The 25429-nt window shown below is 33.3% G+C and overlaps 2 protein-coding genes and 1 non-coding gene across 7 annotated transcripts; all 3 read left to right on the top strand.

The window, feature by feature from the left end:
• The first annotated feature begins 926 nt into the window (after positions 1-926).
• Positions 927-1421, top strand: LOC21390711 (proline-rich receptor-like protein kinase PERK2). Its single transcript, XM_010092474.1, has one exon. The coding sequence runs from the start codon at positions 927-929 to the stop codon at positions 1419-1421; it is 495 nt and encodes a 164-aa protein (XP_010090776.1).
• Positions 1422-15746: 14325 nt separating this feature from the next.
• Positions 15747-23634, top strand: LOC112090498 (putative disease resistance RPP13-like protein 1). Of its 5 annotated transcripts, XM_024161928.1 has the most exons (12): positions 15747-19079; positions 19380-19537; positions 19690-19878; positions 20070-20160; positions 20542-21088; positions 21519-21570; positions 21684-21753; positions 21882-21949; positions 22203-22304; positions 22421-22506; positions 22671-22803; positions 22903-23634. In XM_024161928.1, the coding sequence occupies exon 1, from the start codon at positions 16840-16842 to the stop codon at positions 18631-18633; it is 1794 nt and encodes a 597-aa protein (XP_024017696.1). In that variant the 5' UTR covers positions 15747-16839; the 3' UTR covers positions 18634-19079; positions 19380-19537; positions 19690-19878; positions 20070-20160; positions 20542-21088; positions 21519-21570; positions 21684-21753; positions 21882-21949; positions 22203-22304; positions 22421-22506; positions 22671-22803; positions 22903-23634. The 5 variants fall into 4 exon arrangements, with proteins under 5 accessions (XP_024017696.1, XP_024017697.1, XP_024017695.1 ...); XM_024161927.1 differs by lacking the exon at positions 20070-20160; XM_024161929.1 differs by lacking the exon at positions 20070-20160 and having other exon boundaries at positions 21519-21575.
• Positions 23287-23394, top strand: LOC112090499. Its single transcript, XR_002901672.1, has one exon. It is a non-coding gene; the product is annotated as a small nucleolar RNA R71 (small nucleolar RNA).
• Positions 23635-25429: the final 1795 nt, after the last annotated feature.

The raw sequence follows: 25429 nt of genomic DNA on the forward strand, positions 1-25429 counted from the left end.
TACAACTAACAGTAAGCAATTGCTTTTAATTTAGTTATGATGCACTACCCTTTATCATTCAGCGGGGAAAAAAAATTGTATCCAACTATGTTATCCGATAATGCCATGGAATAACTCTTGTGATATATTTCTGCATGGTAACAGGTGATTGAACTATGTGGCAGGGAAAACTATATATTTGTAATGATTTGTAATTTTAATCCAGTAGTAGAAAATAACTCGCGAGTTTCTCAGCATATTAGTTAATCATCATTTAGCTAGAGGGAAAAGTTTGCTATATTAGACTATTACTAGTTATTTAGCTAAAGGGTATAGCTAAAGCGCGAATTTAGCCAAGTCAAAGAACCGTTTGATTAGGAAGTTAGATTGTGTGATTGACGTTGCAATATTTAGGGTTTAGAGGGTTAGCATGGGTATAACACGTTAAAATGTAGGCATGACAGGATTATTAAATAGGTATGGCTCAGCACGATTATAAAATAGGTCGGGCTTGATGCGCCTTTTAAACACGAAGCACGCTTAGGAGACGACACGTTGAAGGCTTGACACTGGCACGAGCATGGACATGATAAGTGGTGTGATAAAATGGGTTCTTGTACCCAATAATTGGCTTGAATCCATGCCTTAGATGTAGTTGTACTTATGTGAAAATAAATAAATAAATAAGTAGACGTCTTGTGCTAGCCAAATGAAGAACAGTTGACGTGAAAAAATATAAATGGTCACAAGGTAGCTCCTGAGAAGTGTTTTCCAATACAAACAACCTATCAGAAATCTTAGCATGAGAGTCAAGTTACTAACAATCTGGCTTAAATTCTTAGCTCTAAGATTGGCCAAAACCTTCCCTACAAATAGGCACACAAAGCTCTTATTTTTCCCGCACAAAATCTAGTTCATCAACTTTCAAATTTATACAACACATCAGAATGGCATCTCAAAATAATTTCAACTTCCCATACTTTCCTTCACTCCCTTATCACCCTTATCAGCCACCACCACCTCCAGCAGCAAAGCCACCTCGTCCTCCAGTACAGCCGCCGCCACTCCCGCCTCATCCTCCAGTGCAGCCGCCGCCTCTCCCTCCCCGTCCTCCATCACCAGACAATCATCCAACTGTTATTGTCGTTGTGTTCATATCAGTCGGCGGCGTTTTCTTCCTCGCATTCCTTGCAGCCGCTCTCTTTTGCTTCCTTAAGAAGAGGAAGAAGAAAACCGTACAAGAAACGGACATCATTCATTTCAACGAGCATAAGAAGATAAAAGAGGCCATTGTGGAGGGCCCTCATGGAATAGAGACTGTGGTCTTATCAGTTGAGGATGATATCCATATTGATGAAGAAAAACAGAAGAATGAAAAGGTTGGTGAAGGTTTACATGCCAAGTCTGTGGAAGGGAATATTGCTTCTTCTGGTTCTCGTTAGCACCATATTGAACACAAGGCTTGATTATGACCCTTGAACTATTTTTTTTTTTTTTTTTTTCTGAATAGGTTGAAATACAAGTATAAACTGAAATATGCTTAAAGTCACGGCAACATAAAAACCATATTAATTATTTCATATGTTATTCACCGTTTCTTTTCTTGCTTGGTTCATAAGTTGTCCATTTGGATGTGTAATAAAACTGCTAACTCATACCGTTGCAATGAAAATACTATAGATGTGTATTTGCCTTTTCTATTTTGAATTTTCTTTGGCCTTTTTCTTGGGGCTCAAATATAACTTGGGACTTTATTGAATATGAATATCCTTGGGGAAAAAAAAAAAAAAAAAAAAAAAAAACAACAACGACAGAACCAGACATCAAAGCCCAGGCCGCAGCCTCATGAGACTTTCTTAACCATAGAAAGACCAAAACTTGAAATTTAGAAAGTAATCAACAAGCATGTACTACAAGAAGATTTTCCTATTTTGGAGTGTGAAAGGTGTTCGTCGGACAACTAAACGTTCAATTGAAATGAGGTGAGATATTAGACATTATTATTAGGCATCTCCTTTTTATGTCATTTCAACCGGCCATTTCCTTTTTATTAAAATCTATACTATACCAGGGCATTGATTTTTTTGCGGATTGGAAGACATGAAGTGGTGCATGAAGAAATTCGCAAACATTGTATTTCAGGTTAGATTTTTCACGAATCAGTATGTTTATTTAATTGATTAATTTATTTCTTTGCGTTGTTGTGATCATTGTCTGCATGGCAGAAATGAACTTACAAGGTGTTGAAGACATACAGACAAAATTAGATAAAGTCAAAGTTGTTGCATGCCTACAAGAGATTGATGTATGCATAATGGATGAACCTTCCAGCATGAATTTGCAAATGCTGCTTTTCATTATTTCAAAAAAGAGCAGTTATTGCTCATTTATTATATAATGAGATTGCAATGTATTTGGACTTTTATGGAACGCAATTCCCAGTCTGACTGAATTTAGAATGAAGAGCAATATGTTTTTAGCTTTTATTGGGGAATTTATGGCGTCCTTATTGGGGAATACTATGTTGTATAGTACAATATGTTGTCTGACTCTGATTGAAGGGTGCAGTCACTGACTGAAAAAATAAAAAAAAATAAAAAAATACACCCACAAGAAGAGTAAGAGTACATTGATGAGCAATTTACACTTCTCAGGTATCCTTGGGACCTTTAATGTTTGCTTCAAAGTTTGTCTTGGTTGGCAATCATTATCAGTTTCCTCCTCTTGTCCAGGTCTATATCTTCCTCTTCTTCTTCTTCTTCAATTTTTTTTTTTTTTTTCCTGGGTCCTTATTGCGTCAAGTTTTCATGGTATAACCTTTAGTCCATTAACGGTGTTGATTATTTGGAAAACCGAGTTCTCTCTCCGTATGTTCTTTTCGTGCTAGCTAAATACTAAAATATTTGAATGCAGTATCGTATGTCTCGTGGCATTATGGATCGATCAAATGCACTGATATATGGTGACAAACTGCGTTGTGGTTCCTCCAATATAGCTGATGCCAAACTTAAGTTCTCAAGTTTAAGGTCTGGTTCATCATGGATTAATGAGGTAAGAGGATTTTCTGCTGTCTTTGTTCCAGGAGTTAAAATATATTCTTTATACCTGATATGTATCTGCATCAAATATACGGCTTGTCATTTATAGCATCGGAAAAGGAGTTCGAAGCTGTTCGGACACAAACTTTAGTAGTGTCTAAAGAAAAGGAAAAAAAAAATGTCTCAAGTAAATCTTTCCTGCTCTTCCAAACTGACTAAACTTAATAGGATTCACTTGTCATTGCTCTGTTCATGGTTGCAGATTTTGGATCCAGACAGACCAGTTATATTTATTAATACAGGTATCTAAAAGTGTTTCACATACTTTTATTTCCGCTATCAAAAGATGATGTATAATGCCTAGTTTTTCTAATCACATAATCTTTCTCATGTGGAGCGGCTGAGTGCCTTTATTTCATATTGGCAATATCATCACAAGCTTCTCGATTGATTGTGTAGAAAAAGTTGATAATGGTTGGATCGTGCAAGACTCTATCAAAGGTTCCACTGCTTAAGCTTCTCCTTGAGAAAGTTGAAGAGCAATCAGGCATCTTGATGAATGGGCATCTTGAGAGCTCAAGAGGTGCACACAGTTGAGATGATTGTAAATTGTGGAGAACATTTTAAAGCTAAGAGGTGTACATAGAAACTTTAATGATTATTTCTGTTGCAATTTGTAAGTTGTGTACAGATGAACAAACGTTGTAACAGTTTCAGAGATGTAATAAGAAAAATCCTTTTATATTCTCTCATGTAGTTCGCTGAATACCCCAGCTTAGGAATTAAAACGGTTGGATGTAACGAATTTATATCGGCAGTGAAGCCAATCAATGAGTGATAGGAGAGGGTACTCCCGTTCATTGATCCCAAACTGCCAGTTTATGGCAGTTGAAGACCGAAACCGAACAGTAGGTTACCGGAATTATGAAGCCGGCAAAACGTGACTGGGAGGAACGTTGGCTAGCCGGTCCCCAACTAAATTCACTTTGTTGAAATCAACCATTTATATCCCATGAACATGTGGTAACCATGACGTATGGCACAGTGATGCTTGTGGAGGATTATCATGTCGTCATGGTTGCAAGATTAAAGTGGCAAGGGCATATCATATCATTACACAAAACAAAACACAATAAGATGCTCACAGATTTCACTACATCAAAAGCACTATCCAAAATCAACACTTGTAAATTTCCATAAAAGTTCATGAAAGGAATTAATATAGTATCCTTGGAATGTTCAAATCATATGCTATTTTTAAACACTAAATATATGTGTGCACGTGCCACTAAAATTTATGCCTCTGAAAGATGAAGCATGATAGCCATTGATGCACTCTTCTATCCCAAATAAGATTTGAGACGGATCTTTGTATGAACCATCATATCATCATCAAAATAAGATCAGAAACTTTACCTTTGTGATTGTAGGGGAATTCCTTCGAGAAGGATGGACAATTTCTGAAGTCTCTAGTGTTATTGAAACCTGGAAAACAGCAATCCCTTCATAGAGCATCATTAAATAAAACAAGCGTTCAGCTACTTTAATGATTTCTCAGTAACCACTACAACAAAATAAACTTATTTACAACCACGGAATGTCGTCGCAAATGACTATGTTGTCGTAGGAAATATTATATTTGCGACGACAAGTCGTCGCAAATAATATATTTGTGACGACACAATTTTGAGATGTCGGGAATAAGTCGTCACGAATGTTCTGTCAAATATATTATTGATGATGATGTGTTCTAAATTATTTGTGTCTCGCAAAAGTTGTTAGTATCGTCGCTAGTAATTTAGACTATTTGCGACGACATTTTTAGATTTGTCGGCGCAAAAAATGTTTTCCTTTTTTTACCCTATTTTCCTAATAATATTAATTTTTTAAATATATAAATTAGAAGAAAATTAAACAATAAAATTGATATTTGTTAATAAAAGATTGATATAAAAAAGTAAACACAATAATAAAATAAGTCTTAAAAAGTAAATTAATCAATCTATACTAAAAAGTATTGATAATAAGAAAAATAAAAATAGATATTTTAATCTCCTAAATTAGCAGCATCGTCGTCCTCATCCTCGTCTTCTTCGTTTCGCTCAGGTGGCGGCGGCGGAGGAACCGGCGGTTCAGGACGATTAAGTGGCAAGAAGTTGATATTGGAATTCATCGACCGCATGACTTCTATCATGATCTGTTGGTTGTCGAACACCTTGCATTGCTCGACGTAGATGTTGTTCAACCACTTTTGGACATGCTGGGGGAAATTAATCGAAGACGACCCGTCCGATTGCGAAGTAGATGAGGAGGTGGAAGCCCTTGAAAGAAGACTCCTCTGTGGCAATGCCGGTCCCACTGTCTTAGTGTGTCCTCTCACTTTTCCAAGACTTGGGACATAATCCCCTCCTCATTGACCAGCGTGGATGAACCTTCGCTAGCAGATTGTGTCATCTGTATGGTTCTTTCCCCATCCATCTGAGCCTGCAAAGGTAAATGAAATAAAAAAGAATAAAAATAGTATAATATGTCATGTTAAATATGAAAAAAGAAATAAATTTAAAATTTACTTACAAATGCCTATTCCGCGTCCGGGTTGACAAAATTCTGCCCACGATGGGGCATGTCACCCCAATTGTCAATTAATGATCTTAACTCATGGGTCTCAGAATTTGCCTAATCAAGTTGAACGTGTTAGAATAATTTTTAAGCCAAAGTGACAAAAACTTAATGATGAGGGGAGTATGACTTTCTACCATGGAAGCTAGACCACTTTTGACTGTCACGGTTTTGTTGATTTGTAGCAGATTTTTTTAGTAATGATCATAGATGAATTAGTAACATACTTAATAATTAAATAAACCAATTAATAAAAAATCAGAAGACATAATGAACTTGAACCTAAAAAGAAGGGGATGTAAAACGATCACAGTTAGGGCTGTTCATGGGTTGGATTGGTGCGGGGTAGGGCTTTTTCTCCCCCCGCCCCAAAGGGTGCGGGTTGCACATATTTGGCCCCAATGATGTTGGAAAAATTTCACAACCTAATGGTGTTTGAGTTGGGTTGGGGCAGTGCGGGGTAGGTTGGGTATTCGGTTTCAACATTCAAAGAATCAACGACTCAAAGTTCAATCTAACATTTAAAGTTCATCATTAAATAGAAATAATAACTCCAACATTCAAACAGATAGAAATTCAAAGTTCAATCCAACATCAAACATAAAGTAAAGTTGTCTATCCAACATCAAACATAAAGCAAACATAAATTAGTCTACACTCATAAATTAGTCTTCACATAAAGCAAACATAGAGGCTTAATTCAAACATGAAGAAACTAGAGTGTAGAAATGAGTTGCTTGTCTAGGGTTAGATATTATAAGAGGTAAGTTAGAGCGCGGGTTGGGTTGGGGTATGCGGGCCATTATAGGCCCAACCCACACCCCATCCCAAAACTTTGGGCCAGATATTGAATGGGTCGAAAAAAAAAATATAATACTAGAAATTAAATTTTTCGGGTTAGGTTAGGGTGGGGTGGGTTAGGCCTGCTGGTCAGCCCTAATCACAGCAAGGTCCCCATTGCTCTTTTCTTCTCAAGTTTTTAAGAGGATTTTGCATAGCAAAATCCTCCTTTTTTGCCCCTCCCATCTTCTGGAAGTGTCTATGCAAGGTAGTCTTCCAGTCCTTGTAACATTTACTAGCTTCACGGTCGACTACATCTCTAATGATGTCGTTGTCGCAGTCATAGTCGAAGCTAAACCAATCCTAGAATACATTAAAAAATCAACAAATAAATTTCTTTTATTGTATCCACAATTAATTTTTTAGAACAAATTTTGTTCAAATAGATAATAGCATGCGATTTTGAATCCTCCTTTTGTGCTCCTCAGGCACATCCTTCCAAGCGTTGTAGTTTGGGTCACATATATCTCTTGTATGCAAGCTGAGAGCACTGTCAAAATATTTGGTGTTTTCGCCAATCGCCTTCCATGTACCGGTCTCATCAAACAAAACAAAAAGCTTCCCATCTCTTTGTACCTTCTCCACTATATCTTGACCTAGAGCTACCCCTCGACCAAATCGACGTCGAACTGTCGGCTCTGGAACTGTAAGAAAATAAAAATAACAAAATTTGATTATATAGAGTTTCAACAAAGAAAAAGTATTGTTCCTATGTTACAGCATATAATACCTAACTGATAATGTGTCGGAAGTCTCGTCGGATCAGGTGGAGGCTGTGATCCCTGACTTACATTTCATGTTTCAACTTTATAATTTTTATCAATTTTTATGAATAATTTATTTTATTATTGTTGCACTCATAATGTTTTTAATTAATCTTTAATTTAATTACAAGATAATATAATTAAATCTTATTAATGAAATTCTTAAAATTAATAAGTTTTAATAAAATTTCGGCAGCATAACGACATATTTTTCTTATTATCTAAAAATTCAAACCTACAAAAAAAAAAGCTTTTAAAACATTTCGGCACACTATAACTGCAAGATGCGCCACCCAAAACAATTATCAACACTTTTAACCTTAACCTAAGAAAATTATAATCTTAAAATTTCAACAATCTCAATACCAAATTTCAACAATATCAAAATTCATAATTCAAAATTCAATATCTATAATCCAAACTTCAAATTATATACTAATTTTAAAATCTATAAATTAAAATTCAAAATTTAAAATCCATAATTATACAAAATTCAAACAACAAAAAACTCAAACATTTTAAACTAAAAAATACAATAAATATGCAAAAACTTATAAATTTCAAACACACTAAAACGGGGGTTGAAAACGGCAAGGTTAAGAGGGGCAAACGGCAGTTGTAGCTGCGGCGGACTTTGATGGCGAGATTTTGAGATTTTTTTGATGAAAAAACAAATAAAACTTATAATAATGTTAATTTGGCAAGGATTTAGAAGAGAATATATAGATATTTTAGGAGTTTGAAGTCAGAAAACTGAGGAGAGGCCGAGAGAGAGAGAGAGATCAAAAAAATGGAGGAGGATGCTCTAGTCATGGGCATATAGCAGAGTTTTTTGCGACGATAAAAAAAATATTTACGACGACCTGTCGTCGCAAATATAATATTAGTTGCGACGACAAGTGAACTATTTGCAACGACAAGTGAACTATTTACAACGACACGTATCATCACAAATATAACTTAATTATTTAATATCTATAACGAAGGTTCTGAAATTATTATTTATGACGACACTTATAAATGTCGTCGCAAATGGGTCAAATTGTAGTAGTGAATACTGCTACCACAACTACCTCGAGGCATCTTCTTGCTCCTTCATGAAAGAAAGTAAGAGTTTTGCCAATCTGTGTACAGTAGTTTGTCAAAGCTGGAGAAGACAACTTTAGGGGAAAAAGGCTATGTCCATAAAATGGGCCATAAGACATACCTTGTCGCTAAAATAATAAATTGACTCGGAATTTTTGGGGGAAAATCTGAGCAGAACATGGTCATCCATTCGAATATTGTAAGACCTTCCTCGAGTAAAACCTTTTGTTGTAGGAAATGTATGCAGCAAATTAAAATGCACAAAAAATGAGTTTGCAATTTCTCTATTTTCATTGTGTGAAAGAATGTGAAATTTATGGTAAAGATATAAAACAAGATATAGACAAGCAAATAAAATAACAAATAAAAAAGTCTGTCGCATTTTCATTATCTTAATGACACTATCATTATGAAATGAAAATGAGGACAAAGTTTGCAAGCAATTCAAAACAATCAAAATACACGAAAACATGAGTCTACAAATTTTTATTTTGATTATGTTAAGGAAGGGGAAAATTATATAAAATAATGAAACCTCTTGCATTTTTATTATGTTAATGATGGTGTTACTATAGAAAATAATGAATATAAAGTTTGCAAACAATTTAAAACAAAAAAATGCACAAAAACTTGAAAATTTATTTATTTTTATCTATTTTCGTTATGTTAAAGAATAAGAAAATTATGGTAAATATATAAAATAAGCCATAGAATAACAAACAAAACAACAAATAAAAAAATCCTCATATTTTCGTTATATTAACGACAATATCATTATAAAAAGAATACAAAATTATAATATAAAAATAACCCGAAAAACAACGGCATAAATGGTCAAAAATACAAATCCAAAAATTAAAAAGAAAAGAATAACACGAATAAAATAATTTTAAAAAAGCTCTGTACTTATTTTGTTTTCTTTTTTTTCGGCGCCTCATTGTCTTCTGTTTTTTTTTTCCTTCTTTGAATTTTCTCTTTTTTTTCTCTTTCTTTCTAAACATTAAAGGCGCGTTCGGTTACAGTAAGAAAATAGTAATAGTACGTAATAGCAATGACAATTTCCTAACAGGAAAACAAAAAAGGTAAAGTCAATGGTAATGAAATTCGAATGTCAACACAAATTCTCTTTGTTTGGTTGGTGTTTATAATTGAATGGAAATACTAGTAACCTTGAAATGAACTTAAAAAAACTTATTTTTTTAGATAAAAGCGTTTTTTTATTAAAAAAAAAATATTCAAATGGCCATGTGGGCACAATTTTATTCAATAATGTCGGCACAATTTTATACCCCACTCTTTTGTCTCTGTTGGGCCACTTTGGGTCAATTTTTTTTTTTCCCTTCTTCTTTTGTCTCTGTTTAAAAAACTGTGGATGCAATTTAATCTTTGTTTGATTAACGCTTTAGAAAATACCCTGAATAAAAATTCTAATGTTTAGTTGAATTTGAAATAGAATAGATATATATACCACTAATTTTGAAATGAACATAGAAAACTTCTTTTCTATATAAAACTAAGGCAATATATTTAATAGGCATTGAAAAATGAACTATAAAAAAAATCTTAAATTGTGAATAATCAAATTCTTATTAAAAATTATACACTGTAAGAAATTAAAGTCCTATTTATTTTATTAATTCGAATTTAAAAATTAAATTTTATTACAGTAAAAATTTTTAAAAAATAATCCCATTTAATTTTTTTATTATAATAAAATTTTTTTACATAAAATTATATCACAATTTAAATTAAAAATTTAAATTATAACTAAACCTGACTCTATCCACGCGCTATGCCAATCCGAATGGCATGTGATGTAAAAGTTAAGGCGCTCATGTTTTCTGCACACTGTTTCAGCTTTTGGCTTCTCATTTATTGCCCCACTTCCCCTTGTGCTGGCTGTGTGACTTTTTCTCTCTTTTCCCCTCACATGCCGTGTCTTCCCATCATAATCAATATTTACTATTAGGATTAAAAGTACTTTTTTTTTATTGATTTTGATTATCCACACACTTTGTTAAATTTTAAAGAATCCATTTAATTTGTAAATTTAAATTTTTAATTTAAATTAAAATATAATTTTATATGAAAATTTTTTATTATAATAAAAAAATTAAATATGAATATTTTTAAAAAAATTTTCTTATAATAAAACTCAAAATTTAAATTCAAATTAATAAAATTAATAAGGTCTTTATATTTTTTACTTTTTGGCTTCTCATTTATTGCCCCACTTCCCCTTGTGCTAATCAGCTATTATGCATTGCTGTAACTTTTTGTCCTCAAATGCGGTGTCTTTTTCCCGTTATAACAAGTTCCAATGTTTAAGAGAAAAAAAAAAAAAAAGAAAATTGTCCAATGAGCATCATTGGTTATGCTACCCAGATACACCCTCTCTTTTTTTTTTTTTTTTTTTTTTATTTTTATTTTTGGGTTTGGAAAAAAGAATGGTGGACACATACTTTGGTTTTGCTGTACTCACTTTTTTCTCACTTTCTTTTAACCTTTTCTTTGTTAGATGAGTTTGGGTCCCCTTTTTTTTTTTTCTTTTCAGTGCCTTACACTCTTTTTCCTATTGACCAACACTTTTCTTTCGCTTCCCTTTTCCTCCTCATTGTCTTCTCTTTATTTTTCTTTATTTTTTTGAATTTTTTCTTGTTTTTCCCCTCTTTCCAAATATCAAAGGCACGTTTAGTTACAGTAAAAAAATAATAATAATACGTAATAGCAACGACAATTTCTTAACAGGAAAACAAAAAAAGTGAAGTCAACGGTAATGAAATTTGAATATAAACAAAAATTCACTCTGTTTGGTTGGTGTTTATAATTAAATGAAAATACTAATAACCTTAAAATGAACTTAAAAAAACTTCTTTTCTAAATAAAAACGTTTTTTTATTAAAAAAATATATTCAAAGGGCCATTTGGGCATAATTTTTTTCAATAATGTCGGCACAATTTTATACCCCACTCTTTTGTTTCTGTTGAGCGACTTTGGGTCTTTTTCTTTTCCTTCTTCTTTTTAAGTACTTTCCTTGTTATTTTTTATTGACTGAGACCAATCATTCACCCGTATTGTGTGAAATTTTTCATGTAAATTTGAGAGAAAAGAGCAAATTAATGGGTCAACTTAAAAATAATATATTATTTAATTATGTTTCATGAGTTTAATTTAATTTTAATCTAAATTTATTTATGTTAAATCTAAACTTATTAATTTCATATAAATTTTAAATCGTCGTATTACTATTAGAATTGCGAGCACTATCTACTTCTCATTGTGCTACCCAGCTATTATGCTTTGACGTAACCTTTTCCCCTCAAATGCCGTGTCCTTTTCCCGTTATAATAAGTTTTAATGTTTAGGAAAAAAAAAACTGTCCAATGAGCATCATTGGCTATGCTACCCAGATACCCCTTTTTTTTTTTTTTTTTGGGTTCGGAAAAAAGAATGGTGGACACATACTTTGGCTTTGTTAGGAAGATATTTAGTACTTAGATTCATTTATTAATTTAAATTATGATTCGTAGTTTATTATAATATTTTTTTTATAAAAAATATACATAAATAAAAAATAATTTTAATTACATAATTCTAATTCATGAACTAAATAACTCAATTTTAGGTTTACTTTTTTTTATTTTCAGTGCCTTCCACCCTTTTTCCTATTGACTTTGAAGTAATTATGTATTTAACCCTTGATATCATCACTGTATTTAGGAATTTTTAAAGAAACTGCTGTGCTTTGTTTTTCTATGTGAAATGTGAATCTGGATAATTTTTTCCTGCACTGAGATTGTTGCTTCAAAGCTTTTTTTTTTTTTTTTGGACTCTCGTTGTTTAAAATCTCTCTCCCATTCTTTTATTATTATTTTTTGACACATAAAGAGATGTTTGGTGTAGTAAATGAGATTATGAGAATGATAATAGTAAGCAATTCTCTCAAAAAAAAAAAAAAAAAAAAAACCAAACCGACGAATAAAAAGTACGTATGTAATGTGAACAAAAAAACAAAAGTGCCGGTCGACTTTATATTGGGCCTCAAAGTTTTTCTTTATGAGATTGTTAGTTTAAAAATTGTGGATGAAATTCAACCTTTGTTTGATTAACGCTTTAGAAAATAACCTGAATAAGAATCTTAATGTTAAGTTGATTTTGAAATGGAATGGATATATGTACCAATAATTTTGAAATGAACATAGAAAACTTCTTTTCTATATAAAACTAGGCAATATATTTACTAGGGACTGAAAAATAAACTATAAAAAAATCTTAAATTCTCAACAATCAAATCTTTATTAAAAATTATGTACGGTAAAAAATTAACTCTACCTATACAGAGTCTTTTACTAGAGAAATTCTCTAAAATAAAGATTTCAAAATCAACTAAACATAAGTGTGTATATATATATATATATATATTCTTTTTTTTTTAACTTTTCCCCTCACATGCCGTGTCTTCGCTTCACTTTTTTCCCCTCAAATGCGGTATTTGTTAGGTGACTTTGGATCCACTTTTTTTCTTTTCAGTGCCTTCCACCCTTTTTTCTATTGACGAAGACTTTCCTTTCTCTTTTCCCCTGCTTGTCAGCTGCAATTGAGAACTCACCAAACTTACTTTTCCTTCTTTCCTTTCTTCTCTTGTCTCTGTAACTGCAATATCGACCAAAAACATGGCTGCTGAACAAGCTTTCCTCTCTTCTTTGTTTGACAGGCTGTTTGACAAGCTTGATTCTCCAGATATGCGGGGCTTCTTTCGACGACATTTAATCACATTTAATTTTTTTATTATAATAAAAAATTTTAATATAAAATCATATCTCAATTTAAATTAAAAACTCGAATCAGCGAGTTAAACGGTTCTTAAGCTCTGTTATGGGTATTTATCTTGTGACTTTAACCTAACTGTCTAATAATTAAGAATTTTCTCTTCTTTTAAAATATTAGTGCACTTTTTTTACGCTGCTAATATCGTGTTGTGCTTGGAGATTCTTGAAATTAAAATTCTCAAACTATACTTGTACTAAAAATCATTCCGCCTTAAAGTACGACGAGAATTTATCGATCGAATTTACTTGATCGAAAACATGAACTTAGAATGAAATCTGCTATATTTAGGAATACATATATTAATTCCATAAATCCTTCAGTCACATAATATTTTTTAGGAAAATTCTTGGCTTAAATAAATAAATTACATTATTTAAAGTCTGATATTTTCTCAGTCATTACAATGGAGGCTGGTAACTCAAGCTCTGCAAGGGAGAAAAGAAAAAGAAAAGAAAAAAAATATATAATGTCCTCTGACTCAAGGGAGGCATTCAAGTTATAATCACGGTGTCACGGGGGGCCTTGCAAACCCTCACGTCCCGATGATTGCGCGCAAGTGGTACGCGAGCACTCGGGCCCACAAGACAAGACAAGATAAGATAATAAAATTCTGATAAGACATCATAATTAAGCATAATTGGCTCATGCATATTTATTCATGTGAACTTACAGTTATTTTGTGAGAGGTAGTTCCTACTTGCTGAGCGAAAGCTCATTATAGAATGTTTATACTGTAGGTAAGCAATCGGCATATAATGCCTGATGGACTGACGGCGAGTGGACGAACGATGTGGAGATTGAGAAATGGATACCGCTCGTAGTATTTCCGCAATCAGTTTTATGTTATAAATAGTTTTACAAATTATGACTCTGAAACTATATGTTAAGTAGTTTTAAGGATTATGGCTATTAGTAAGTAAGCTTTAAAGAGTAGATATATATAAATATAGTTATATGTATATGCTTTGAAGAACAAATGTGTTAATATTGTATATTTTGTTAAGAAAGTAATTCGTATGTTATGCTTACTATAAGACTTTTTAAAAAAAAAAAAAATGTTCCGTAAATTTTATTAATTTTGATTATCCACACACTTTGTTAAATTTTAAAGAATCCATTTAATTCGTAAATTTAAATTTTTAATTTAAATTAAAATGTAATTTTATATAAATTTTTTTTATTATAATAAAAAAATTAAATATAATTATTTTTAAATTTTTTTTTCTATAATAAAAGTTAAAATTTAAATTCAAATTAATAAAATTAATAAGGTCTTTATATTTTTTACTTTTTGGCTTCTCATTTATTGCCCCACTTCCCCTTGTGCTAACCAGCTATTATGCATTGCTGTAACTTTTTGTCCTCAAATGCTATGTCTTTTTCCCGTTATAACAAGTTCCAATGTTTAAGAGGAAAAAAAAAAAAGAAAATTGTCCAATGAGCATCATTGGTTATGCTACCCAGATGCACCCTTTTTATTTTTTTTATTTTTATTTTTTATTTTTGGGTTTGGAAAAAAGAATGGTGGACACATACTTTGGTTTTTCTGTACTCACTTTTTTCTCTCTTTCTTTTAACCTTGTCTTTGTTAGATGAGTTTGGGTCCACTTTACTTTCTTTTTTTTTTTTTTTTTTTTTTTTTTTTTTTTTTTTTTTTTTTTTTTTTTTTTTTTTTTTTTCAGTGCATTCCTCCCATTATCCTATTGACCAAGACTTTTCTTTCGCTTCCCTGCTTGTAAGCAACGACAATTTCCTCATTGTCTTCTCTTTTTTTTTTTTTTTTGAATTTTTTCTTGTTCTTCCCCTCTCTCCAAATATTAAAGGCACGTTTAGTTACAGTAAAAAAAATAGTAATAGCACGTAATAGCAACGATAATTTCCTAACAGGAAAACAAAAAAAGTGAAGTCAACAGTAATGAAATTCGAATGTAAACAAAAATTCACTCTGTTTAGTTGGTGTTTATAATTGAATGGAAATACTAATAACCTTGAAATGAACTTAAAAAGCCTTCTTTTCTAAATAAAAGCGTTTTTTTTATTAAAAAAATATATTCAAATGGCCATGTGGGCACAATTTTATTCAATAATGTCGGCACAATTTTATACCCCACCTTTTGTTTCTGTTGAGCGACTTTGGGTCATGTTTTTTTTCCTTCTTCTTCTTTTTAAGTGCCTTCCTCGCAATTTTCTATTGACTGAGACCAATCATTCACCCGTATTGTGTGGAATTTTTCATGTAAATTTGAGACAAAAGAGCACATTCACACTAACATCACAATTCCAGAGAATATTGAGCCAAACAGAGAATATTAAACAGCTTAAGGGTCATTCCTTTACAATAAAATTTAAAAAAAATTAAAACTCAAATTACAATTTTATTTAAATTTACATTTTTTTAAATTTTAATTTTATTTAATTTTATTCAATTTTATTTAAATTATAACTCCAATTTAAATTCCACTTAAAAATTATACTTAAATCACGCTTTAAAAAACAGGCCGTAAGAGATTATGTTACTGAAGTAATTATTTATTTAACCATTGATTTTCATCACTGTTTCTAGTAATTTTTAAAGAAAGTTCTGTGCTTTGTTTTTCTCTGTGGAGTGTGAGACTTTCCTTTCCTTTCCTTTCCCCTCCTAATTGCAAGCTGCAATTGAGAACTCACCATTAAACTTTCCCTTCTTTCCTTTCTTCTCTTGTCTCTGTAACTGCAATATCAACCAAAACCATGGCTGCTGAACTTGTTGGAGGAGCTTTCCTCTCTTCTTTGTTCGACAGGCTGTTTGACAAGCTGGCTTCTACAAAAGCTGAGGACCTCAACTTCTTCCGTGGATTGAAACTCGATGAGTGGTTACTGAAGAAGCTGAAGATGATGTTGTGCTCTGCTAATCAAGTCCTGGATGATGCTGAGATGAAACAACTCACAAATCCGCTTGTGAGGGAGTGGCTTTTTGAGCTCAAAGACGCCATCTGTGCTGCAGAGGAGTTGCTGGACGACATCAACTATGAAACTTTGAGGTACGAGATTGAAACTGGATCTGGAAGCATGTTTAAGAAACTCAAAACCACCATCTCTAGTTCTCACACTTCATTTGACCAAGCAATAGAGAAGATCCTTGATAAACTACATTTTATTGTCAAGCAAAAAAAGGTCCTTGGTTTAAAAGAAGGTGTCACTAAAAGGCTTTCTCAAAGATTACCCGCTTCTTTGGCTGATGAATCTCGTGTCTATGGAAGGAATGATGATAAGGAGAAAATCATGAAGATATTGCGTCCAGATAATGGTAGTAGTAGCGAGAACAAGATATCTGTGATTCCCATTGTGGGCATGGATGGCATCGGCAAGACCACCCTTGCTCAGCTAGTATATGAGGATATAAGTGTGAAGAGTCAATTTGATATCAGATCGTGGGTTACTGTTTCCGATGAATCTGAGATTTCTGTAATAGCTAAAAAACTTCTTCAAGGGATCACCAAGCAAAAATGTGAAACTGAGGACCCCTATCAACTTCAATGCGAGTTAAAGGAGTCATTGAGGGGCAAGAAGTTTCTCTTTGTTCTGGATGATGTATGGGACGAGAACTATGAGCGTTGGGAGGCCTTACTGAGTTCTTTCCAATCCGGAGCTCATGGAAGTGGAATCATTGTGACGACCCCGTCTTGATATCATCGCAAACAAGATGGGAAATGTGCCTACACATCATCTTGGGGAAGTGTCTGATGATGATTGTTGGAAGTTGTTTGAGAAGCATGTGTTTATTAATGGTGCAAGGTCAGAGGCGTATCAAGAATTACATGCAATTGGCAGAGATATTGTCGAAAAGTGCAAAGGTGTTCCTTTAGCGGTTAAGTCTCTTGCTGGTCTCTTGCGCTCGGTGGTGGATCCAGAGGAATGGAGAGAGATACTCAATAGCGACATATGGGAGTTGCAGTTGCAAGGAAATCAGAGTAACATTTTGCCTTCTCTATGGTTGAGCTATCATTATCTACCTTCACATCTAAAGAAATGCTTTGTTTACTGCTCGATATTTCCCAAGGATTATGTAATGAATGAATATAAAAAAAAAAAAGAAATAATATTGCTATGGATGGCGGAAGGTCTTTTGCAATCTGGAAGGAGAGGGAAAAGAATTGAGGATGTAGGGAATGAGTACTTTCAAGATCTGATATCAAGGTCATTGTTCCAACCATTGAGTGAGGATAAATCGACCATCTTAATGCATGACCTCACACATGATTTAGCAATATTTGTATCGGGTGAATTTTCTTGTAGGTTGGATGAGGGTGACAAAGCTAAATTTTCTGGCAAGACTCGCCATGTCTCATATTCCAAAACGAAGGACTTGGAGAGTTTTGAAGGTTTATCTTTGGCTAAGAGTCTCCGCACTTTCATACAATCAGGATCACTCGATGGGACATTCTCAATTAGCATGCCACAATTGGAACGATTGCTATCTATCGGAGGATGCTTAAGAGCTCTTTGTCTATCAAATCTAGACATCATAATACTGCCAGACTCAATTGGCAATTTAAAGCATTTGCGGTATTTGGATTTATCATGGAATGATAATATCAAAGAGATACCCAATACGCTTTGTGGATTGTATAATTTGCAGACTTTGCGATTATCGTGGTGCGGACAACTAACTCGGTTGCCAAACGACATGGGAAACCTAGTCAATTTGCGCCATCTTGAAATTGAAGGCGTACCACTGGAGGAGATGCCGCCTATGATGCGCAATATGAAAGACTTGCAAACACTATGCTACTTTGTTTTGTGCAAAAGGCGTGGCTCTAGCATTAAGGAGTTAGGAGGGTTGCGTTACTTGTCCGGAGAACTTGAAATCCGTAAGCTTGAAAATGTTGAGGTCGTTGAGGATGTTGTGGAGGCTAACTTAAGGGATAAAAGGTATCTTAACAAGCTAGTCTACCGTTGGAGCTCCGATGATGCCGCTAATGAGTCAACAAGACATGGAGAAGTTCTTGATGCACTCCAACCTCACACAAATGTGAAGGAGCTTCGTATAGAGGGTTATGGAGGCGAAACATTCTCTAATTGGGTAGGTCATCGTTCATATACTAACATGGTTACTGTGTGTTTAAGCAATTGCCACCACTGTTGTTTGTTGCCACCATTTGGTCAGCTACCTTCTCTCCAAAATCTTAAAATTTATTACTGCCGCGGTGTGGTAAGAATAGGTGCTGAATTTTACGGTGATGGTTCTTCCAATACAAAACCATTTAGATCTTTAAAATTTTTAGAGTTTAAAAACATGTCAGCGTGGGAAGAGTGGTCAATTCCTGAAGGCCGAGAAGATGAGGGATGCTTCCCTAGTCTTGAGAGCCTTCATATTTTAGATTGTTTCAAGATAGGGCGCTTACCAGACTATTTGCCTTCTCTTAAGATACTGCGTTTAAGAAAGTGTCCGGCGAGATTTTTGGGACGCTTTCCTTCAACATCTCACCTCCCTTAAAGAGTTGAGAATTTCTTATTGCAAAAATCTCCGGTGCTTGTCAGGAACTGGGTTGCCCGCTTCTCTGACTTGTCTCCGTATCGAAGACCTTCCAAGCCTTGAAGACATAGGTCACGACTTCCTTCGACACCTCGTCTCCCTTGAAGAGCTGGCAATTCAGAAGTGCATGAGCAGCTCATCTCTCTTAAAAAGCTGCTCCTTTGGAATTGTGAAAAGCTCCAGATCTTGCTCGAAGTGCAATAATCGCATGGGCTTTCAACACCTCTGCTCTCTTAGAAACATGAGGATTTACGATTGCGAAAATCTGGAGTGCTTGCCTGACGACGGGCTGCCGTCCTCTCTTCATATCTCCGGATGTCGTTTGTTAGAAAGGAACGGGCAAAGATTGGCATAAGATTTCCCACATATCATTGGCGTCGGCGTCGCTTAGGTTTCCTATTTTTCAGGTACTTTTCATTTCTCTCTTTATTTTTAATTTTAAGAAGAACAATATTATTGCTTTCCATTTTAAGTCAACTCTTATTATTTAATTCCTTCATTCTGAATAATATTACTTTCCATCAGTGATTGGTCCTTTTTTTTTTTTTTTTTTTGTGTGGAATTCGAGGTTCTTCCTCTGGTCAAGTCCTTAATTCGAGTTGTTAAAACATTGTTTTCTTAAGATGCTTCTTAAGATGATAGCTGTAGAGAATAAGATGCTTCTTTTGGCTACTTCTTTTAAGAGGATTTTTTAATCTAATTTGCAGCTGCTAAAAGCATAACAGCTGAGAAAAGTACTCTTCCATCAAAACCAGTTGAAAACAATACCAAGTCTAATTCAGGATTTGAGTATCTATTTAAAAAGGCACCTTGAAAAATCCCGGGAAGATGTGATGAATGATATCACGAGTCTTTTTTGAGAAAGGTAAACATGCTGTTCTCATTTGCTAGTTATGACAGCAGTTTCTGGCACTCTTTCAATTTTGACCATATGGTCAAATATCCGCGAAAATGTCTCATTTCTTCGATATTCCACTCTAGAAACGTTTAAATACATGTTCTATCCTTGCTTCATAGAAACGAGAGATTCGACACTGCTGTGAATTAAATGAGGAAGCTTTTTGTTGCAAGAAGGGCTGATTCCATCTCTATCATATTTTCATATCTTGGAATGTCCCTTGTTTGCACTGAGGGGTGCTAGAGATTGTGGGCTGATGGTATTAGGATGGTGATTGCTGTGCATCCACTCGTTTTCCAAATCTTCAGGTACTTTTGAATCTTCTTAAACGAGCCACCTTTGTTCTGTTGTTCGGGAATAATTTATGTAGGTGCTTTCCTCAATTCATACTCTGCTTCTTTTATGCCAATGTTTTATTAAGAAATTGAATAATAATTTTTAACTTCTATAAATATAAGTTCATTGCACTTTTCTTACTGGTCTAGTTAATGTTATGTAGTTTTAAGTCCTTATTCCCACAACTATAGTCAAGCTTGGAACTACTTACAGCCACAATGGAAAGCTTGTTTTTGCCATGCCTCAATATTTGAGTAAGGTTTTGTTTTTTTTTTTTCGTCAACAATATTTGAGTAAGCTTGTTTGTTATTGTGCCTCTTCAGAAAGCATAAAATATATATAGTGAATAAACCCACAAGTTTCATCTTGTTCTATTTTCCAGACTAAAAAGCTGTGATTTCTATCTCATATCATACTTCTTTCCTATTTGAATGTTGTTTTTTCCCCTTTTATGTGAACTCATTTTTTTTTTTTTTTTTTTGTTTTTAAAAAAAAAAATTTTTGTTGCAAGAAATGTCCAGTTTATAATTTCAAATGAAATAACGGATTTTGAAACAGTTAACTTATGATGTGCTAATGGTCTGCTATAAAGTTCATTGCTTTTTGTTTACTGATGCAATTATGTTTTCATGTAGGTTTTGGTTCCCACCTCTCACAACTATGGTTATGTTTGGAATTGCTTATGTCAACAATGGGAAGCTTGTTCTTTCATGTGAACTGAAATATAAAAGCAATCAAAGCCATTAAGTTTACTGATATTGCTGCGGGGATTTGATCAATCTTTTGGAAGAATCTGTATGGTTCTTATTCTTTTAAGGAGCATAATTGAGAAAGTGTTGCTCCTCGACCTGGACTTTGTTCTGCAGCTGAGTCATCTTCGATTCTTCCAAGTACTTGTTTGAGGTCGTTCAGTCGTTGGCTCAAGCTTGTCGCTTTTGGCTTCTGCTCATGTTTGGATGCAATCTCATGGCAACCACTATGAAAAAGGAGCAGTTGACTCCTGCTGAGATGTTGGCTTGACTGTTCTGGAAGAGATCTTCTGCTTCGAAGGAGAGGTTGCCTGCTGTGGAGTTGACTGAGAGGATTTTGCTGGAGGAGTCGACTTTGTCTCCACGTTCCCGGAGTGATCAGTGCAAGGCCATACAGAAGCTTAACCTATTTGAATAATTCGATGGAATTCAGGTTTGCATATATAAATCTTACTTGCTGTTTACATCACATTAATTTTCTGCAGCTTATTGGCTATGTTAATTCTGCATTAGCTAGTAACCATGTTTTTGTTTAGGAACCAACTTTGGATATGTATATCCTGCGTAGTTTTAAAAATTTAGAAATGTGGTTTTAGAGTTCTTATAGAGGCCTTTGGTGGTAGATCTGCAGAAAGACACTCTCTGCAAAAATAATAGGTAATCTGCAAAAATATTTAGAATTGTGGTTTTAGAGTTCCTACAAAAGCTCTTTCGTCATTCGTTTGGTCTGCTTGTTTTTTCAAATTTTTGTTGTAATTTGTGTTGTATCTAAGTTTTGATGGTAATAGAATTTGATCTATTCCTTTTTGTTTCTTTATGTTACATCTAACCCTATCATGCGGGTTATTTCCTTATGCATACAGCAACCGACATGGGCGTGCTATATGGAGGAAATGCGAATTCTTTCTATTCAAAGTAAGGTGATGTAACCTTCAATTGAAGAGTTTTATATTGAGATATTTTTATTTTTTATTTATTTGTTTTTTGCTGATTTATGTCTGAGCAACAACTTTTGGTCTTCGGTATAGTTCTAATCCATTGAGAAGAAATATCGCCACGAATTGGGCATGAGGATTCTCCTAGCCACCAATCATTGAGGTATATTAATAATAATTAGAAGATAAAATTTGATAATTAGTTGTCCATGTTTATCTGGGAGTTTATTTATTTACTGGAGGAGACTTGTATGCTGAACATTTCCATTGTGGAACTGTATTTTTTACAAGAGATTTATTGTGTTCGAGAACTATTGATTCATTCCAGATTGCACCGCCTTGGCCGATACTCTGAGAAGGTTTGTCTACAGCCTATAGATTTTATCTTCTTCAATTGGTTTGATATTCATAATCTACAATAGGTCTACATTCATACATGCGCACATAAAGCTTTATTTATTTCTACATCATTTTAAATCTTTTTTTTTTTTTTTTTTTTTTAATTTTTTTTTTTTTTTTTTTTTTTTTTTCATTTTGTTTTAGTAAGTCTTCAATGTAATTGTCATGTCTGCTGTTGTTATATTTTATTATTACTATTTTTTTGCTGCAAAGCCTTGCCAACCGTTATAACGACTGATTGAAATGCAAAGAGAGGAAAGCCAATACTCAAGCACTGCAATAAAAGCCAAGGAACTAGTGAAGCTTCATGCCAAAGTAATATATAGAGATGAAAATGTTTTCAGGAATTCATTTGACTGCGTGCATTCTTCCTCTTTTTATGTTTTCTCTTCTATGGCACTCATATAGAGTTCATAATTTCATAATGGCAGACTCTAAGATTCGAACATGCAAAATTGGCTTACTACAGTATTATGTCTAGATGTTCGGTTTCATTCTCACGAGTGAAAACATACGAGTAAGTTCATAATCAACTTTTTCTGAATTTTACCTGCCCGATTATCCGCATTGAATTTTATGTGTATGTACCAATGACATTGAGAGAGAACTTTTTTTATTTATTTTATTTTATTTTATTTTTTATTTTTACATTGCCTAATTTCCGTATATACATTTGTGTAGATGAACCATGTGACGTGAGCTCCAAGGTGCCAACCTAAAATGGTGTTGAGAGAGTCTTCTGCCAGTCGATGCAAGACATTTCGTAATTCTCAGATTCGTTAACGCAATGGGATGATAATCCTTAATTTAAATGGTAATTCTCTAACTGACTGCTGCCAATTAATTCCAAACCAGAGATCATGATTGCCAAATCGCAACCTCTTAACATTCAATCACTTAATCTCTAATGCAGGAAGGTCTTTCACAGAAGGAACAAATTTCGAGATATATCAAATGATCAATGTTCCAAGAGCTATGAGGCTTTGCTCTATGGCTGTACCTACAAATCTTAGATTGATCATCTTTGGTAAATCTCTGTGCTTCCAAGTTGAATACACCTATATGCTTCCAAGTTGCTTCGTCAGAGTTACCACTTGAGCTGTCAACGCCGTGATTGCATCTATCTCGTGTATCCCCATGGCTTTCTTGGTGGTTGTTTGAAGCCATCTCCTCCAACAGTTCGTATGCTTCATCGAATGTTTTCCCCAAAAGAGCACCTCCAGCAGCAGCGTCTATCACGGTCTTGATGTTTCCATTTAGATCATTGTAGAATGTTTGTATTTGCATCCGATCAAGAATTCCATGATGAGGACACCTTCGTAGCATATCCTTGTATCTCTCTCAAGCTTCATACAGAGTCTCTATGTCATGTTGAGCGAAGTGAGAAAGTATTTCATCAGAAATTTTTGAGCTAGGTCCTTCAATTTGATGATACTTCCTTGAGGGAGGGAATTTAGCCAACTTTTTTTTTGCTTTGTTTCTCAGAGAAAATGGTATAGCATAGTCTCTTAAGACCCTATGTTGGTTTGAGTTTGGGTTTGTGTTTGCAACATCTACAATTTCAACCATGTTTAGTTTCTGAGTCCTAGAAACTCTTCTTCTTTCTCTAAGTAATCTAAAAAATGTTCTTTTAATTTCAGGATCAAAGGGCAAAAGTTTTGAGTCTCTATTTCTAGTTGTTCACATACACATCCTAAATTATAGAAATTAAAGAAAACTAAAATAAAACAAAACTCAAATTAAAATTAAATTACCTTGTATTAATATTAACTAACATGTATTCTCCGCAACGGCGCTAAAAACTTATTGTGGTGTCAATCGTAAGTGCACTATATTGCTAATAAGTAATAAAATATGAGTTTAAAATATCGTTCACATGAGGATAACATATTCATTAAGTACTAGAATTGGATAATTTTAATTTTATTTGAGTAATCGAAAAGATGAATTTTGATTAATTTTTCAAAATTAAATTTAAAACAACAACAAAATTTAAAAATAATAATGTATAAAAATTATTTTCTAAACTGACAAGATCAGAATAAAACAATGATTATGAAAATGTTGGGAATTATAATTTCATCAATATTAATCGAATTTAATTTATTTAAATATTACTGTGATTTTGAGATCATACTAACTTGATGGTCAAATCCTCTTATGTTTTACGCACTCTTTCTCAAGTTATATATAAAATATACATTTTCATTAAAACACACTGTATTTCTATGTGAATTAAATTACAAGTATGTTCAATAAGATTAAGGATTCAAAAATGACCACATAAAAACATATAGATATATCTCTATACTATCCTAGAATTTACGGTATTTATTTCTGAACTATGTCACAAAAATCTCCTTTCGGTTTCATTTTGATCATCAGTTCATTTAAAAAGTTGATCAAAAATTTCTAAAGCATTATGTCCAAAAATAAATACGTCGACACAAGTATGACAATCACAATGACGTTTACACAAATTAAATCCGCATAATATGATTACGTCATTATCACAACAAAAAATAAATTTAAAACACAATTATAATTAAACTAACACAGTACAAAAAATTCAAATAACATTTTCATAACAACAATAATAAAAGCAGAGTTTTAGTACAAATACTAGTGGCAGATACAATTTCTGATCTACTTCGATATCTCTGCAGACTCGGAACTCCTCCTCTAGAATTCAAACTTAAAAACTAAAAAATGCAAACTTTGAAATTTAAACTAAGAATTACTAAAATTAAGTTTTTTTCTTTTTTTCTTTTTTTCTTTTTTTCTTTTTTTTTTGAGCTCTAAGAATCAAGGGATGATTTGAAGAGTTAGGGAAGCAACCTATTTATAGGCCTTGGAATACAGATGAGTCCAATGCATGGATATTGTAGAGTTACGGAGTTTTGCAAGTTGCATTCTTCTTTTTCTTCCTCCGAAATCAACCTAAGAATCCAATAATTTGGATTTAATCGATGCGGTAAGGACTACGTGAAACCTTATTTCTATTGGCCATCATAAATCAACAAACATTTCAAATTGATTCGGACCATAAAATTACTACGCATGACACGTGGCGCAACTAGATTTGTAGGAGAAAGCAAGCTCATATAAACTGGTTCTCATGGGAATAAACACAAGAAAGATGCTTTCCAACATGTGAGGCTCGATGATGTTTCCTTGTTTGCTCGCTCTCTTCCCCCAAAGAGTGTAATGCACTCTCTAATCCTGACCGTCCAAGTGCTTTGATCCAATGGATGTGATTCAAGTTGAAAATAAAATAAAAATAAAATAGAAATTATTATATTTATATTATATAAAAACCTAATATAACATAATATATATTATTTATTTATAATATAGTATATTGTTATATATGTACACACACAAAAACACATATATATATTATATTATATAAATGTTTATTTATACAAATTAAAATAAAA

Source organism: Morus notabilis, unplaced genomic scaffold (genome assembly GCF_000414095.1).
Source record: "Morus notabilis unplaced genomic scaffold, ASM41409v2 Scaffold938, whole genome shotgun sequence".
Classification (NCBI taxonomy): domain Eukaryota; kingdom Viridiplantae; phylum Streptophyta; class Magnoliopsida; order Rosales; family Moraceae; genus Morus; species Morus notabilis.

Excerpts from the sequence above, each read along its gene's own strand:
- LOC112090498 (XM_024161928.1), top strand. The coding sequence starts at position 16,840 with ATGGGAAATGTGCCTACACATCATCTTGGGGAAGTGTCTGATGATGAT.
- LOC21390711 (XM_010092474.1), top strand. The coding sequence starts at position 927 with ATGGCATCTCAAAATAATTTCAACTTCCCATACTTTCCTTCACTCCCT.